Below are 14031 nucleotides of genomic sequence, written 5' to 3' on the forward strand. Positions count from 1 at the left end.
ACTATGTATCTTTGGCTGGCCTGTAACTCACTATGTAGACCAGAGTGGCCTCAAACTCATAGAGATCTCTTTTTAGAAAGAACTGGAGACTGGAGTGGTCAAAGACAGGAACTTGTGAGGATATATATATATATATTGCATGCCTGTTTACTTTGTCTTCTTGGATGTTTATTTAATGTGTGCTAGTGTGTGCCAGGTGCTGCTGCTTCAAAGGCCTTCCATGCTGTGTTTCCAGAATGAACCATGATTCCCCTGTATGAACTATGATTCCATTTTTTTTTTTGCGTCATAGGAACAATACCCCTAGGGACACTGGGAAAGATGGGTCAGGTTATGTGCTATTCAGCAAAAGAGAAGTCAACAGTCACCAATGGTGACCCAGCTGCACTCAGATTACATGGCTATGTGTGCAGAAACATCTGTGAGCTTTTATAGTTAGAAATATATATATATATATATATATATATATATATCCACAGAAAGGAAATTAACCACATATTATATATAACGGAAAAATAACAATTAGTAATAATGTATTTTTTTAAACTTCTAATACCACTGAAATTTGCTATGACCTCCCCCCCCCTCAGGCTAAAACATACAAAATATACTGATAAAAATTCTTTTATATTGTTATATTATATGCTTTTATATTTATTAGTATTCCAAAGTATGGCAATAAAATATTAAAATCCTGGTTAAATGAAGAGATAAACTATTAATTTGAGACTTAGTAGTACATTGTTAACTCTAAGTTGACTGAGAGGATTAATTTTGAAATAATGAAAACATTAGATTTTTGTGGAAATTGAAGATAGTTCTATCATTTATTTTGGTCTCTTGTAGCTTTAAAAAATAATCTGAAAGCTCAGGTGCTATTATTTGCCACAAGCATCGACAAACAGAGCAAGAACAAACATACAAAGTCCAAAACCAGTCTAAACATATTCACCTAATCTACAATGTGCTGTTTTAATTTCAATGTAGAAAACTATTTTTTCCAATAAACAGCACTTTACTATGGATATGTATTAGGGATAGGCAGAAAGTTTAACAATAAAACTTCAGAAAGAAACATAGAAAGAAAGGTATCTTCATGGGAGGCACGAAGAACTAACCTTAAAGGAAAATATTAATAAATGGAGCTATCTTAAGAATTAAAGTAAGGGGGAGTTGGAGGGCAGAAAGGGAAAGGGGGTGTAATTATATTATAATCTCAAAGAAGATAACAAAAACACTAAGTTTGGTGCTAGAGCCATTGCTCAGTGCTTAAGAGCACCAGTGCTCTTCCAGGACATAGGAACCCAGCTCCCAGCGCTTATGCAGAAGCTCACAAAGGTCTGGAAGTCCAGTCCCAGGGGAGCCTTTAGCCTTTGCTAGCCTCCTTCATCACCAGGCAACCATGTGGTGTATGTCAGACACACAAGGCAAAATACACAGACACATTTAAAAATATATTTTTTTATTGAGCTCTTAAATTCATTGAAAACCAATAATGGGAGAAGTAAAAACCTGAAAAGTTGCCTACGATGCACATGCAGAAGAGATTTGTATTCTGAATAAAAAAAAATGCATCAATATGAAAAATACAGGGCTGGAGAGGTGGCTCAGTGGTTAAGAGCACTGGCTGCTCTTCCAGAGGTCCTGAGTTCAAATCCCAACAACCACATGGTGGCTCACAACCATCTGTAATGAGATCTGATGCCCTCTTCTGGTGTGTCTGAAGACAGCTACAGTGTGCTCATAGATAATAAATAAATCTTTAAAAAAGAAAAGAACAGGTCGATTTAAACAAACTACGAAAGCTCAAAAAAGATGTTTAGATTAGCAGTGACCATGTGGAATATTTTCATTGTTATAACACACTGGGGAAATAGAATAAAAACACAGGACAATATCACTTAACACCTACAAGAATGGCCAAAGTCAAAACAATTGACATGCAGCCTCCTCCTGGAGATATAGAATGGCTACACCTGACACACACAGGTCACCGGAGTGTGGCTCCTTTTCATTGGATCAAAGTGCCTGCTTTCCCCACCACCAACAACAACAACCAGCCACCAAATCAGTGCTCATATCTATCAAAAGAAAGTTCATGAGTGCTTCTTTTCTACAATTTTTTTATTCTTTTTAATTTTGTGCATGTGTGTAAATTTGTACTCATGATTGCGAGTGTTTGTGGAGTTTGAGAGTGTCAGATCCCCTGTAGCTGGGGGGGACAGGAGCTTGTGAGATCCCTCATATCAGTGCTAGGAACTTAACTCCAGTCCTCTGCAAGAGCAATACCTGCTCTTAACAGTAGAGCCCTCTCTCCATCCCCAACAGTTTTTCCCCCCCCTTGACCAAAAATAATAACCCATTCAATTGTGTCCATTACCAATAAAAAAGAGAAACTATGGTGTTTGAATATATTGGAGCTCTTTCTAGCAGCGAGAGGAATAAACTACTGCTGTCTGTAACAAGATGAATGGCTATCACGTGACTAATTATGAAAGAAGTCAATATAAGACACAAAACAGTACATACAGTATGGTTCTATCTATATGAACTTTATAAACAGATAAAATTAATTTATTATGATAGAGATCAAAATCATACTTTATCTTTGGTAACAACTAGGAGAAATAATTAAGTGATTTCTAGGGTCAGAGAAGTGTTCTGGGTCTCTATCTACAAGATGGATATTAGATAAACAGACAGACAAATAGATGAATGATGGATAGATAGAGGATATTATACATATGTATGTGTGCGAATTTATTAATCTGTTCACTTAAGACTTATATTCTGTCTATAGTTTAGTGCCCCATTGTAAGGAAGTACATCTCTGAAATAAAGCTGTAAGTAGACCCTTTTAATACCTGAGACTGGGCTAAGAAACTCAAATTAGACAGAGCGACGCCATTACCAAGAAGAAAAGAGGACCCCACAGAGCACAAGAGTCATAAATGAAAACTAAACTCACTTTATTTCTACACCTTCACAAGAGAATGCATTGGGTAACCAATGTTGAATTGTTTATATTTTCTCAAATTTTATTTTTCAGAACAAACTGTGGACGTCAAGAGTACCCTAAAGTATCAAGGAGGGCTGAGAAACAAGCACCCTCAGTCAGAGAATTCACAGATTGCCAAAAAAGATTCAGAGCAGGGGATATCGTTCCACTTGCCATTTCCCAAGATCACCACACAGTCTTCCCCACCGCCAGCGTTATTGGGCTCCCCATCATCCCAGTTAGTGTAGTGCACTCTTTTTCTTGTCAGATCCTCAAAACTGCCTTCAACCCTCTCATCTGTTATGCCCAAGTAGGCAATATCTTTGGCCACTTTCTTGACGGCCGCGTTTTCCTCAGCATTCCTGGGAGTGGCCACAGAGCCCTGGAATTCGGAGCACAGGGCCTTCACTCTATCAAAGCTCATCTTTTTAACACTGCCCACAAAATACTTCTTTCCAACTTTTTCACTCAGAGAGAAGAGCACCCCTAAAATATAAAAAAAGGTGGGTGATACCGACTTATCTTCTAGAGCACTCATTGTGTGAAGTTCAAATGGAGCCATGTATACTCTATCTTCTCTGGTGGCATATAACATAATGGGTGTCTTCATTCTTGAGACCCATTGTGAAATGCTTACAATGAATCAGAACACACTTCTTTTTACCTAAAGCTCTAGTTTAACTGTTACCTTGCTTTTTTTTTTTTTAATACGAATAAACAGGCACATCTTTGTATGTTGAGATCTGCAGTGTGGAGCACAGGTTATCTGGAACTGTGAATTCTACCGTTCTGTTAACTCTCAATCAGACAAAAATGGCTGGGTCTATCTGGCCCCAGCTAGAAGAAACATGATTGGCTCCATCGTCTGGTCTAGATCCAAGGATTACAAAGTAGCCCACATTCTATTTTAGTGAGCAAGATCTGACCCTACAGAACTGGCATCCTGGAGTCAGACTGGCTGAAGCTTATAAACTGGTTCTACCACTGAGCTCTGTGAAATTGAATAAATAACTCCAAATTGCCTCTGTTCCTACCAAAAGATCGGTGGGGGGATCTCATAGGATCTGAATGGGAGCAGTTTTTTCAGGTCCCAGGAAATTATATGTATGCAATGAATGTTCTCTGCCTTCCACCATTCCCAAACTTTAAGCCTCCAGAAGAATAAGGGAGGATACTTACATTTTCTCAGGGCTCTCAGCTCTGATCGTAGGGCTGCAATTTCTGAATCAATTTCTCTAGTATCAAATTCTAGAAAGTGAAACAGTGGAAGGCAGTGTGAGTGTGAGGACCTAAGCTGTGCATTTAGGAAGTGTGGCGTCTTTTTTCAGAGAAGAAGGAAGAGGAGGAAGAGGAGGAGGAGGAGAAGGTAAGAAGAAGAGGAGGAGAAAGGTAAGGAGAAGAAGGAGGAGGAGGAGAAGAGGAAGAAGAAGAGAAGAAAAGAAGAAGAAGAAGAAGAAGAAGAAGAAGAAGAGGAGGAGGAGGAAGGAAGAGGAGGAGGAGGAAGAAGAAGAAGAAGAAGAAGAAGAAGAAGAAGAAGAAGAAGAAGAAGAAGAAGAAGAAGAAGAGGAAGAAGGAAGAGGAGGAGGAGGAAGGAAGAGGAGGAGGAGGAGGAGGAAGAAGAAGAAGAAGAAGAAGAAGAAGAAGAAGAAGAAGAAGAAGAAGAAGAAGAAGAAGAAGAGGAAGAAGGAAGAGGAGGAGGAGGAAGGAGGAGGAGGAAGGAAGAGGAGGAGGAGGAGGAGGAAGGAAGAGGAGGAGGAGGAAGAAGAAGAAGAAGAAGAAGAAGAGGAGGAAGAAGGAGGAGGAAGGAGGAGGAGGAAGGAAGAGGAGGAGGAGGAGGAGGAGGAAGAAGAAGAAGAAGAAGAAGAAGAAGAAGAAGAAGAAGAAGAAGAAGAAGAAGAAGAAGAAGAAGAAGAAGAAAAGGAAGAAGGAAGAGGAGGAGGAGGAAGGAGGAGGAGGAAGGAAGAGGAGGAGGAGGAGGAGGAAGAAGAAGAAGAAGAAGAAGAAGAAGAAGAAGAAGAAGAAGAAGAAGAAGAAGAAGAAGAAGAGAGGTTCACCTTTTGTTTTTAACATTAAAATACCTTAAAAGAAAAAAATCTATTTTTACCAGTTCCAAAACATCAATCTTTTCCTTTATCTAAAACAGGCCGTTAGTAGGCTAGCACCTCACACACTGCCTTTCTCACTTACTCATCCTCTTCAAGGCAGACAGTGCAAAGATGTCGTCATCAGATTCCAGGAAGAGCAAATTCTCCCAGGACAGACTCCCTACCGGGATGAGGCAGCTCCCCATGAAAGCAAGGCAATACTGTGGGAGTGATCCGACCTAGTCGGAATCAGACTGGTCCCCTCAAGTGACGATGGCAAGAAAGACTTCCTCAGATGGCCTCTCTGAACCAGAACTGAGACAATCATCCATGAGGGCACACCTAGCTTGACTGTGAATCCTCTCCACCCCTTGTTCTCTTCGTTGCTGTATTTATGCTTAAAGAGAGATTGAAAATCCGTAGCCTCTTCATTTGTTCCTCTCTCAAACAGTCTTACATTGATTGGCATATGGTAATATGTGACCAAGCCTATCTTTATGGAGCCGTAAGAGCCCAGACTTTTATCCTAAAAACTCTAGTCAGAGCCAGGACTGATGACAAATGCCTTTAGGGTGCAGGCAGGTGGATCTGTGTGAGTTCAAGGGTGCATGCTCTATAAAAACGAGTTCTGGGCCAGCCAGGGATTCACAGTGAGAGTCTGCCTCAAAAATAAATAGATTGATGAGTTAATTAAATTCTGGTCCCATATACAAAGGTATTTAATATCTATGTATATTTCACTAGTCCATTCATCTACTCACTCAATTATATAGCTTGACAGCAATCCATAAATATGTTCTTGACTATTTTCCCGAATTGCTTTATTAGGGCTAAAACAAATCTCTGAAGGAGTTATTATTGCTTGTCTCAGGGTTCCTATTGCTCTCATTTTTTTTTGTTTTGTTTTGTTTTGTTTTTTGTTTTTCAAGACAGGGTTTCTCTGTATAGCCCTGGCTGTCCTGGAACTCACTTTGTAGACCAGGCTGGCCTCGAACTCAGAAATCCGCCTGCCTCTGCCTCCCGAGTGCTGGGATTAAAGGCGTGCGCCACCACCGCCCGGCTTATTGCTCTCATTTTTAAAAAAGGCACTTAATTGGGGCTGGTTTACAGTTTCAGAGGTTTAGTCCATTATTGTCATGGCAGGAAGCATGGTGGCATGCAGGCAGACGTGGTGCTGGAGAAAAAGCTGAGAGATCTACATCTTGGTCTGCAGGCTGCAGGGAGGAGACTACCACACTAAGCCTCGCTCAAGCATGAGACCTCAAAGCCCACCTGCACTGTAGCATGCTTCCTCCAACAAGGCCACACCCCCTAATAGTGCCATTCATACACGTGGGTCTGTGAGGCCAAGCATTCAAGAGGGCCATTCTTATTCAAATCCCCACTTTGATAAAAAACCATTGGAGAGATTTTGTCTCTAAGAGATTTTGATTTTGTTGTTGTTGTTGTTGTTGTTGCCCTTGAAGGTAGTGGTGTTTGCTGTTTGGGTGGTTGATGGGGGCAGGGGCGCATGTGTGTGCACATTTGTGTGGGTGCCTCTACCTCCACAGTGACAGGATCATAGCGAGCACTGCTACACCCATCTTTTTCACATGGATACTGAATGGTCAAGTCCAAGTATCCACGCTCAGTGACAATTGCTCTACTAACCAAGCCATCACCCTAATTCCTGCTCTGTCTTGGTTTTATTGAAGTTGATCATGAAAGAAATCAACAACATTTTCTCTGAGATCCTCATTATTCACAAAGGAAGGGCATGTGCTACTTGCTGTGTACTAAGTAGCTGAAATATGGTACCTGCTTTTCTCATAAGGAAATGTGGTCTTTTTCCACACCCCGTGATTCTGGGCTGAGCTGTGCCTTTTATGAACACACCAAAAGTGTTTGTGTACATGTTCAAAGCTTCACAAAGCCTTGAGCCTCCAGTGTTAAGAATCAAATAATCGCTGGTTGATGGTGGTGCACGTCTTTAATTCTAACACTTGGGAGGCAGAGCCAATCGAGTCTCTCTGAGTTTGAGGCCAGCCTCTACAGAGTAAGCTCTGGGACACTCAGAGCTACACAGAGAGACCCTATCCTGGGGGCAAAAAGGAAGGAAGGAAGGAAGGAAGGAAGGAAGGAAGGAAGGAAGGAAGGAAGGAAGGAAGGAAGGAAGGAAGGAAGGAAGGAAAAAGGATTGTATAATCACAACTACCTAATGGCCTATGATGTGATAAGAACCTCGTGTCTGGCCCTCTACAACAGCTGACCCTCACCCCCACACAGAAGACAGAAGTGTGAGCAGGACCAATGACCATCAGTAAACCACAGGCATAAATGAGCTCAGCTGAAATCAGGCCAGATTATGTTTAAATAAATGGTTGTGTTTTTAACCTCCTGAGTTTTGAATTGGTTTCTTAAAAGTGAAATAGAAATTGCATGCCTGTCAATGTTAAAACAGTTATAATAAGTTAAACAGACATAATAAGCCCATATTGATATATAGCATTGTCTCCTTGAGGTCAGAACCTCAGCTGAAGAAGACTGTTTAAGGTAAAACAGAATCTGGACTCCCAGTCTTTACAGGATGCCTGGAAACAGGATTTCCTGAAAGAGCTGCAAATATATACCTAGCCATTGACAGAAACCCCTTAGGCTCTAAGTAGCCAGATGGTGCTAAGGGAACTTGACCAGGAAGCTGAGCTAGGCACCTACCTTGCAGCCCTGAGAAGGCAGCACATCCCACCAGCATCCTATGTTCTAAACCCCGAATGTTGCCAGCCCAGACGTTCTGAAATGATCTTCTCACCTGCTCTGTCCCCACGGTCTCCTTTCGGTCCCACTGCTCCTTTTAACCCAGGATTCCCCGGGGGTCCTGAAGGTCCTACTTTTCCAGGAGGGCCTTGCAAGCCTCTGAGCCCTTGACCTGAAGGAAGACAAACAAAACATAGGTCGATGTCTGTGGTTTTGCTCTTTTTCTAAAGTTTAATCCTCTGTAATGAGGTAACCTCCCTGTGCTCCAGGAGACAGAGTGACATGAGGTCCTCGGTCCTGGGCAGGCAAGACAATCCCAGCGGCTTCCGTGTGGCAACCCCGAATGCCAGCGATCTGGAGCTGTATCTGTCCTGACTCACCTGTGTTGTTGCTTAATTACAATATGCCTAATAAGACTCTACTCGCCTGTTCCTCTAGTCAGGGACAGGAGCTGGAGAGACGGCTCAGTGCTTGAGAGCACGTGCTGCTACTGCAGAGGACCCGAGTTCAGTTCCCAACACCCATGATGGGTAGCTCACAACTGCCTGTAACTTCAGCCCCAGGAGGATACGATGTCTTTGGTCTCCAAGGTAACCTGCCCTCCAATGCACATGAACACATGCATATAGGTATAGGCGCGTGTGCACACTCACACACACACACACACACACACTTAAAACCAAAATATTTTAACCGTAAAGAAAACAGTTTAAGGGCTGGAGAGATGGCTCAGTGGTTAAGAGCACCATCTGCTCTTCCAGAGGTCCTGAGTTCAATTCCCAGCAACCACATGATGGCTCACAACCATCCGTAATGAGATCGGATGCCCTCTTCTGGAGTGTCTGAAATACTCACATACATAAAATAAATAAATACATAAAATAAGTAAATCTTTAAGAAAAAAAGAAAACAGTTTAATGCATACCTGGTTCTCCCTTTTCTCCCTTAGCACCGTCATGTCCATCTTTGCCTGGGAAGCCATTCAGGCCTGGAGAACTGCAGGTAATCACAGGGCAGGTATTTTGAACACCTTCAGTTAAGGTCTCTGCATAAACTGCTGTCACCACACACAGCAGAAGGAAGGATGTGAAAAGGGACATGCTCCTCACCTGGGGTTAAGGGAAATCATGGAGGATTTTTCAGTATGTATGTACCAACCTTGCCTCTGTCTTATAACTTGGGGACAGACATTGTACAGATGAATTAGTCACGCTAAAGGTGAGGTCCAGATTTGGGTATTTTGAAAATCAAGCATTCCTTTTGATACTACGTGGTTATTATTTTAACAAAAATAAGCATAACAGCATACGTGCAGGAGACGCCCTTCTGAGGGAGGTCACTGGTGCCCAGGTCTCTGGTGTCACTGCAGGCAGTGAGAGCCAAACAAGTTCACACCTCCAACTCACCAGTGTCTGATGGCCTAGGGGTTGAAAACGAGCAGAGACACTATGTTCTGAAGGCTCTCTCATGTGTGCCGCCATCAGCAGCCCCAATCCTATTTTCAGACTGGAAAAGATGGTTTCTCTCCAACACCAGTTAGATAGGCTTTCCTCGGTTTCCAGCAATAAACTATAGGCTAGTGATTAAGAGAGACAGGGTCAGACCCCAGTTGCATAGTAATTCTACTAGCCTAGCCCTGAGTGAACTTGAACTTCCTAATAGTGTGTTTCCATGCAGCAAGGCAGGGCTGCTGGGGAAAGCAATTTCTCTGTCTGTCAGTTTCTCTCTAGTCCATTCTTCTCTACTTCCAAGATTTCCCCATGCCAAAACTGCTGTCAACCTGCCTTGAATCCTTCTTTCAACATTCTATCTGTCCTTCCCGATTTTCTTCCAGCTGAGAAATTACTAAGAAATCATAACAGCCCAGCCCTAAGGGACGTAGATCCCAGGACACTGTCTTTGTAAAGTCATCTTTGCAAACAGATCGTTAAGAAAACTGTCCTGTGTCCAGGCGAGCAGAGACCGTGCTGCCGCCAACACGATTTCTGCCTGGCGTGCCTCTTACCTCTGGAGTTTAATCAGATCCCCAGACTTTGACTATAGGAACCCAAATGCACTCACCAGATATGATATTCCAGGGCTTTGGCACAGCAAAGACTCAGGGGGCAAGGAAGCTCCTCTTCACCCAGAACAGATGCCTCAAAGTGAGGGAGGAGCTAAACCTGACTTTAAAAAGATAGTCCAGGCTGACCTTCAACCCCAGATTAATAAGCAACTCTCTTTGGGACTGTATTATATGCTTTTTAGGAGGATTCCCCAGAGGCCTGCAATAAATGCAGCATGGCTATCTACCTTAATGCAGCACCATTTCCCCCTTCAACTGACACCCATTTTGCTAATTCTCATGACGAAGTTGCCCTAACAGGTTCAAGTGGTTAGTCATGTCTGTTTCCTTGCTTGCCATTCAGAAACACACACATATATATGTTCTGTGCACGCTCACTCCATTCACATACACATGCATACACTCTAAAGGACAGCAGAGATCCTGTTGCTGTCTATAGGCAAGAACACTCTGGACTCCACACTATAGTCTTCAGCCTGGGCTTTCCTTGCTCTTTAGTACTCTTCCCTTGGGCTCTTCCTCTTCTATTCAATGATGATTCTCATCTCTAAGAAATTTACCAAGATCTTATCTAAAGTAGTTCTGCAGGGTCCTCTTACCTGAGGCTGTGTTTGTATTGACAATGCATTGTATTTTAGCCATTTTTATTGTGGTAAAATGTATATAACATGCCATTTTGACTGTTATTAAATGTGAAAGTCAGTAAGAACATTTACATTTTTGCCAGAACCCATCTCCAACAATGCATCATCCCAGACTAAAATTCTACACATTAAACCATAACTACCCAATTTTCCCCTCCTTACCACCACTGACAGTGGCCATTCTATTTTCTGTCTCTCAGAAGTTAAGTATTTTAGATGGGGCACACTGTTGGAATCATTTGATAATTATCATATGGGTCTGTTTCCTTATTTTTAGGATACTGTCTTCCAATTTCATCTGTCACATGATTTCATTCTTTTTTGAAGCCAGGTAATATTTTTGTGTATACCATATAGCTGGAAGCTTCAGTTTTTTAACCCAAAATACTAAAAACAACCCAATCTTCCTTCATCTGTGAATGAGAAGCTGATATGTCATATAATGGGAAACCCTAAAAAAAATAATAAAATTACTTATTTATGCAATGAAGGACAAATCTCATGGATCCTGTGTTAAATTAAAGCTCTATTTCAAGTGTTTATAAACTGTATTACTCTATGAAATGATTAATAAATCCATGGAGAACAAATTATTGGTTGACATAGATCTCTGGGTGGTGTAAATTTAAAGGTGTATGATCAGAACGTTTTATTGGTCAGAAAAAAAAATCTACCTTGACTATGGTTGCTCAATAAACTTATGATTATTTTTTTTTGTTTCATAGGATTAAATAACAAGAACAAAAGGCACATAAATAATTACCCCCCTAAAAATCCTTATCTTATTATTTTCTGTCCCAATCCATTTTGTGTTCTTGATATTTATTCTACATAAACCTATGGTAAATGATAGATGAAGGAACAATGGAAATTTTCTGTAATAATTTCTCAATTTGTGTTAGATTAAGATGATTTTAAAAGAAGGGGATTTCAGAAAGGACTATAAAAAAGATGTGTGAGTTTCAAAGACTATCCATGATCCTTTTAAATTCAGTTTTCTTCACATTTCAAAGTGTGAATGATCTGGGACATGGACTGAAAGGGAGAAAAAGTCTCAACACTATGAAGTCACCATAAACTCAAAATGGGAGATCCACCCGACAAGGGACAAAGCATCCTTCAGGCACAGCAAAGCTTATAAACTGGGTAGATTAAAGACTTGGATGTTCCCAAGGTCTTTAGAGAAACCCTCTTACCTTTCTGGTTTTTGTTTTTTGTTTTTAATTTGTAAGATTTGTTCTGACTGTGGTAAGGAGAAAGACCAAGAAGAAACAGAACTGGACACTACAGCAGAGACAGAAAAATTCATGATCATCCAAGTGGCAATGCGAGTGTCCAGTTGACTCAAGAAGGTGGGTCCATTTGGGAAACATCTAAGAAGTATAGATGGTTGAGCTTCAGAACTGGTTCAATGTGAAATGACAAAAGATGCGAAATGTATGTACAAGTTTCTGACTTCTATGTCTAAGGGCCACTCAGTGGAGTTGGGAAACCAAAACAGTTAGGGAAAGAAGACGACAACATGGCACAATACATTTATGAAGTACACTGCAGTATGTTCTGAAATACATTTCTGGTTTCCACATTTATTTATTTGTGTGTGCTTGTGTGTTTGCATGCATGTGTATGTACATATTCATGCTATGGTATACATATAGAAGCCAGAGGACACAGGACAGTTTGTAGGAATCTTTTCTTCCACCCTATGGGCACTAGAAATCAAATGCATATAATCAGATTTGGATGCAAGCACCTCCACCCACTGAGCCATCTCACCAGCCCCTGAACTACAATGTAGCTGTTTTCCTGTGTCACTCCACTTTCCCCGGCTCCAAGAAAATACATGAATAAGCGACTTATAAAGTAGAATGGACAGTTGTTCCTCTAGCTTCTGTGCTTGTGATGAGGCCATGTCTCATGTGGAGACTTAAAACAGAAGATAGCTTATCTGACAACCAGAGAGAAAGAGGAAAAGACCAGCATCCCACAATCTACCTAGGAATGTCCCTCCAGCTTCTTAAAACCACTTAGCAGGCTCCATCTCTTAATGGTTTCACCATATGCCAATAGTCCCACAGGCTGTATACTTAGTCTTTACTGCAAGAACCTTTGGAGACATCCTAGATCTAAATACAGCAGCTGCTGTGGAAGAGCCATGTTAACTTGGAGAATTCAAGAAACTCCCATGTGAGAATTTCATACAGAGACTGAGGGTGGAGTGGTGGAGGTCACCAAACACCAGAAGTATGGCTGAGATGCCATCGCAGGCTCCTTCCAATCAGACTTGTGTTTATGAAGGGACTAGTTTCCTTACTTCCTGTTGACACATTCCTGTCCTTGGAAACAGCCACAAGGTTAGAGCAAGTGTCTATTGCTTCAGGGCATAGAAAAGGCAGGCAGCATCTTGCCTTATGACTCATCAGTATTCTTTTTTTTTTTTCTTCATCAGAATGTTTATTAAAAATATAGACTGTGCTTAAATGCCATTGTGGGTGTATGCTGACTTCCAAACAGACTTCACAAATAACACTTTGAACAGAAGTGGTAAACAGAAATGACTCCCCTTAGAGCCTGACATTATTAACCACTCCATCAACTCTCACAGGGGTGGAGTTCATGGTGCCCTTAGGCGTCATGAACACAAGACATCTTTTTGCACTTCCCAAGTGGCTTTATATTTCAGCTATGGAGGTCAGTTCTCAAAGTCCTACTTGTTCTCCACAAGTAGTTTATATGTCCGTTTAATCAGCCTTACACATTTCTGGGCCAATTCAGCTGCAGACAGGAGAAGAAGCGGTCACCAGGTCTTCATGCCATGCATCCACCCGACTGCCCGTCCTCAGATGCTATCCAGCTTCTTTAAGATATATGGAGTGACTCGCAGCAGGGCCACGTAGATGAGGAAGTTCCGAATGGAGGAGACCACATCCTCACGTATCTTCCGCTTCATCTCCTCCGGGTCCAACTTGGGCGCGAGACCCTCGATCCGGAACATTGCGGCAGCTCTGCCTCCAAAGCTTGCGAGAGCTGCAGCCTGCTCTCTTCCAGTGGCCGCCCTGCACCCTCATCAGTATTCTTAGGTTTCCTCACTATTCTTAGTAGCCAGAGCCTCCCCCTGATGCTGATGCTGGTGCAGTGACAGAGGTAAGATCAATAGTTGATACCAGGTCACACTGGTGGTGCTGTCTTTGATTATGGTATCTAGTTTTGTGTGTGTGTGTGTGTGTGTGTGTGTGTGTACTGAGTCCCAAGGTCAGGAAACTGCTCTTCAGACCCTGACCCTACAGTTCCTGGAAATAGGCTGTGAAGCTGTGGATATCTGGATGGGGCTGTCAACCTGCCAGCTAACTAACTACAGAGCTAAGGGCTATCATTCACATGAACAGCTTTCCTCCAGTCTTTCATAGGGCTGTTCTGCCACAAGAGTTCCTTGTCCGCATACATTACCAGCTGCTTATGCAAAGACAAGGTGTTTGTTCTGGATCCTAGGACCTTTCTGACACTGCT

General features: G+C 42.0%; 1 protein-coding gene and 1 pseudogene across 2 annotated transcripts; both read right to left on the minus strand.

The window, feature by feature from the left end:
• Positions 1 to 2948: 2948 nt before the first annotated feature.
• Mbl2 (mannose binding lectin 2) lies at positions 2949 to 10006 on the minus strand. Of its 2 annotated transcripts, none has more exons than XM_021151688.3 (6): positions 9877 to 10006; positions 9125 to 9235; positions 8741 to 8924; positions 7871 to 7987; positions 4178 to 4246; positions 2949 to 3484 (listed from the first exon to the last, which is right to left on the minus strand). In XM_021151688.3, the coding sequence occupies exons 3-6, from the start codon at positions 8913 to 8915 to the stop codon at positions 3111 to 3113; spliced, it is 735 nt and encodes a 244-aa protein (XP_021007347.1). In that variant the 5' UTR covers positions 8916 to 8924; positions 9125 to 9235; positions 9877 to 10006; the 3' UTR covers positions 2949 to 3110. The 2 variants fall into 2 exon arrangements, with proteins under 2 accessions (XP_021007347.1, XP_021007348.1); XM_021151689.3 differs by having other exon boundaries at positions 9222 to 9235; positions 9877 to 9999.
• A 2943-nt stretch (positions 10007 to 12949) lies between these two features.
• LOC110285490 (mitochondrial import receptor subunit TOM5 homolog pseudogene) lies at positions 12950 to 13574 on the minus strand (annotated as a pseudogene).
• Positions 13575 to 14031: the final 457 nt, after the last annotated feature.

The sequence above is a fragment of the Mus caroli genome, unplaced genomic scaffold, assembly GCF_978045245.1.
Source record: "Mus caroli unplaced genomic scaffold, Mus_caroli_1 scaffold_20, whole genome shotgun sequence".
Taxonomy (NCBI): domain Eukaryota; kingdom Metazoa; phylum Chordata; class Mammalia; order Rodentia; family Muridae; genus Mus; species Mus caroli.

What these genes read in the sequence shown, in the direction of transcription:
- Mbl2 (XM_021151688.3), bottom strand. Translation starts at nt 8,915, where the DNA reads ATGTCCCTTTTCACATCCTTCCTTCTGCTGTGTGTGGTGACAGCAGTT. An exon ending in GGGAGAAAAGGGAGAACCAG is followed by an intron (nt 7,988 to 8,740) that starts GTATGCATTAAA and finishes GTCTTCCTTCAG; the next exon opens with GTCAAGGGCTCAGAGGCTTG. An exon ending in GCTGAGAGCCCTGAGAAAAT is followed by an intron (nt 3,485 to 4,177) that starts GTAAGTATCCTC and finishes TTTATATTTTAG; the next exon opens with GGGTGCTCTTCTCTCTGAGT.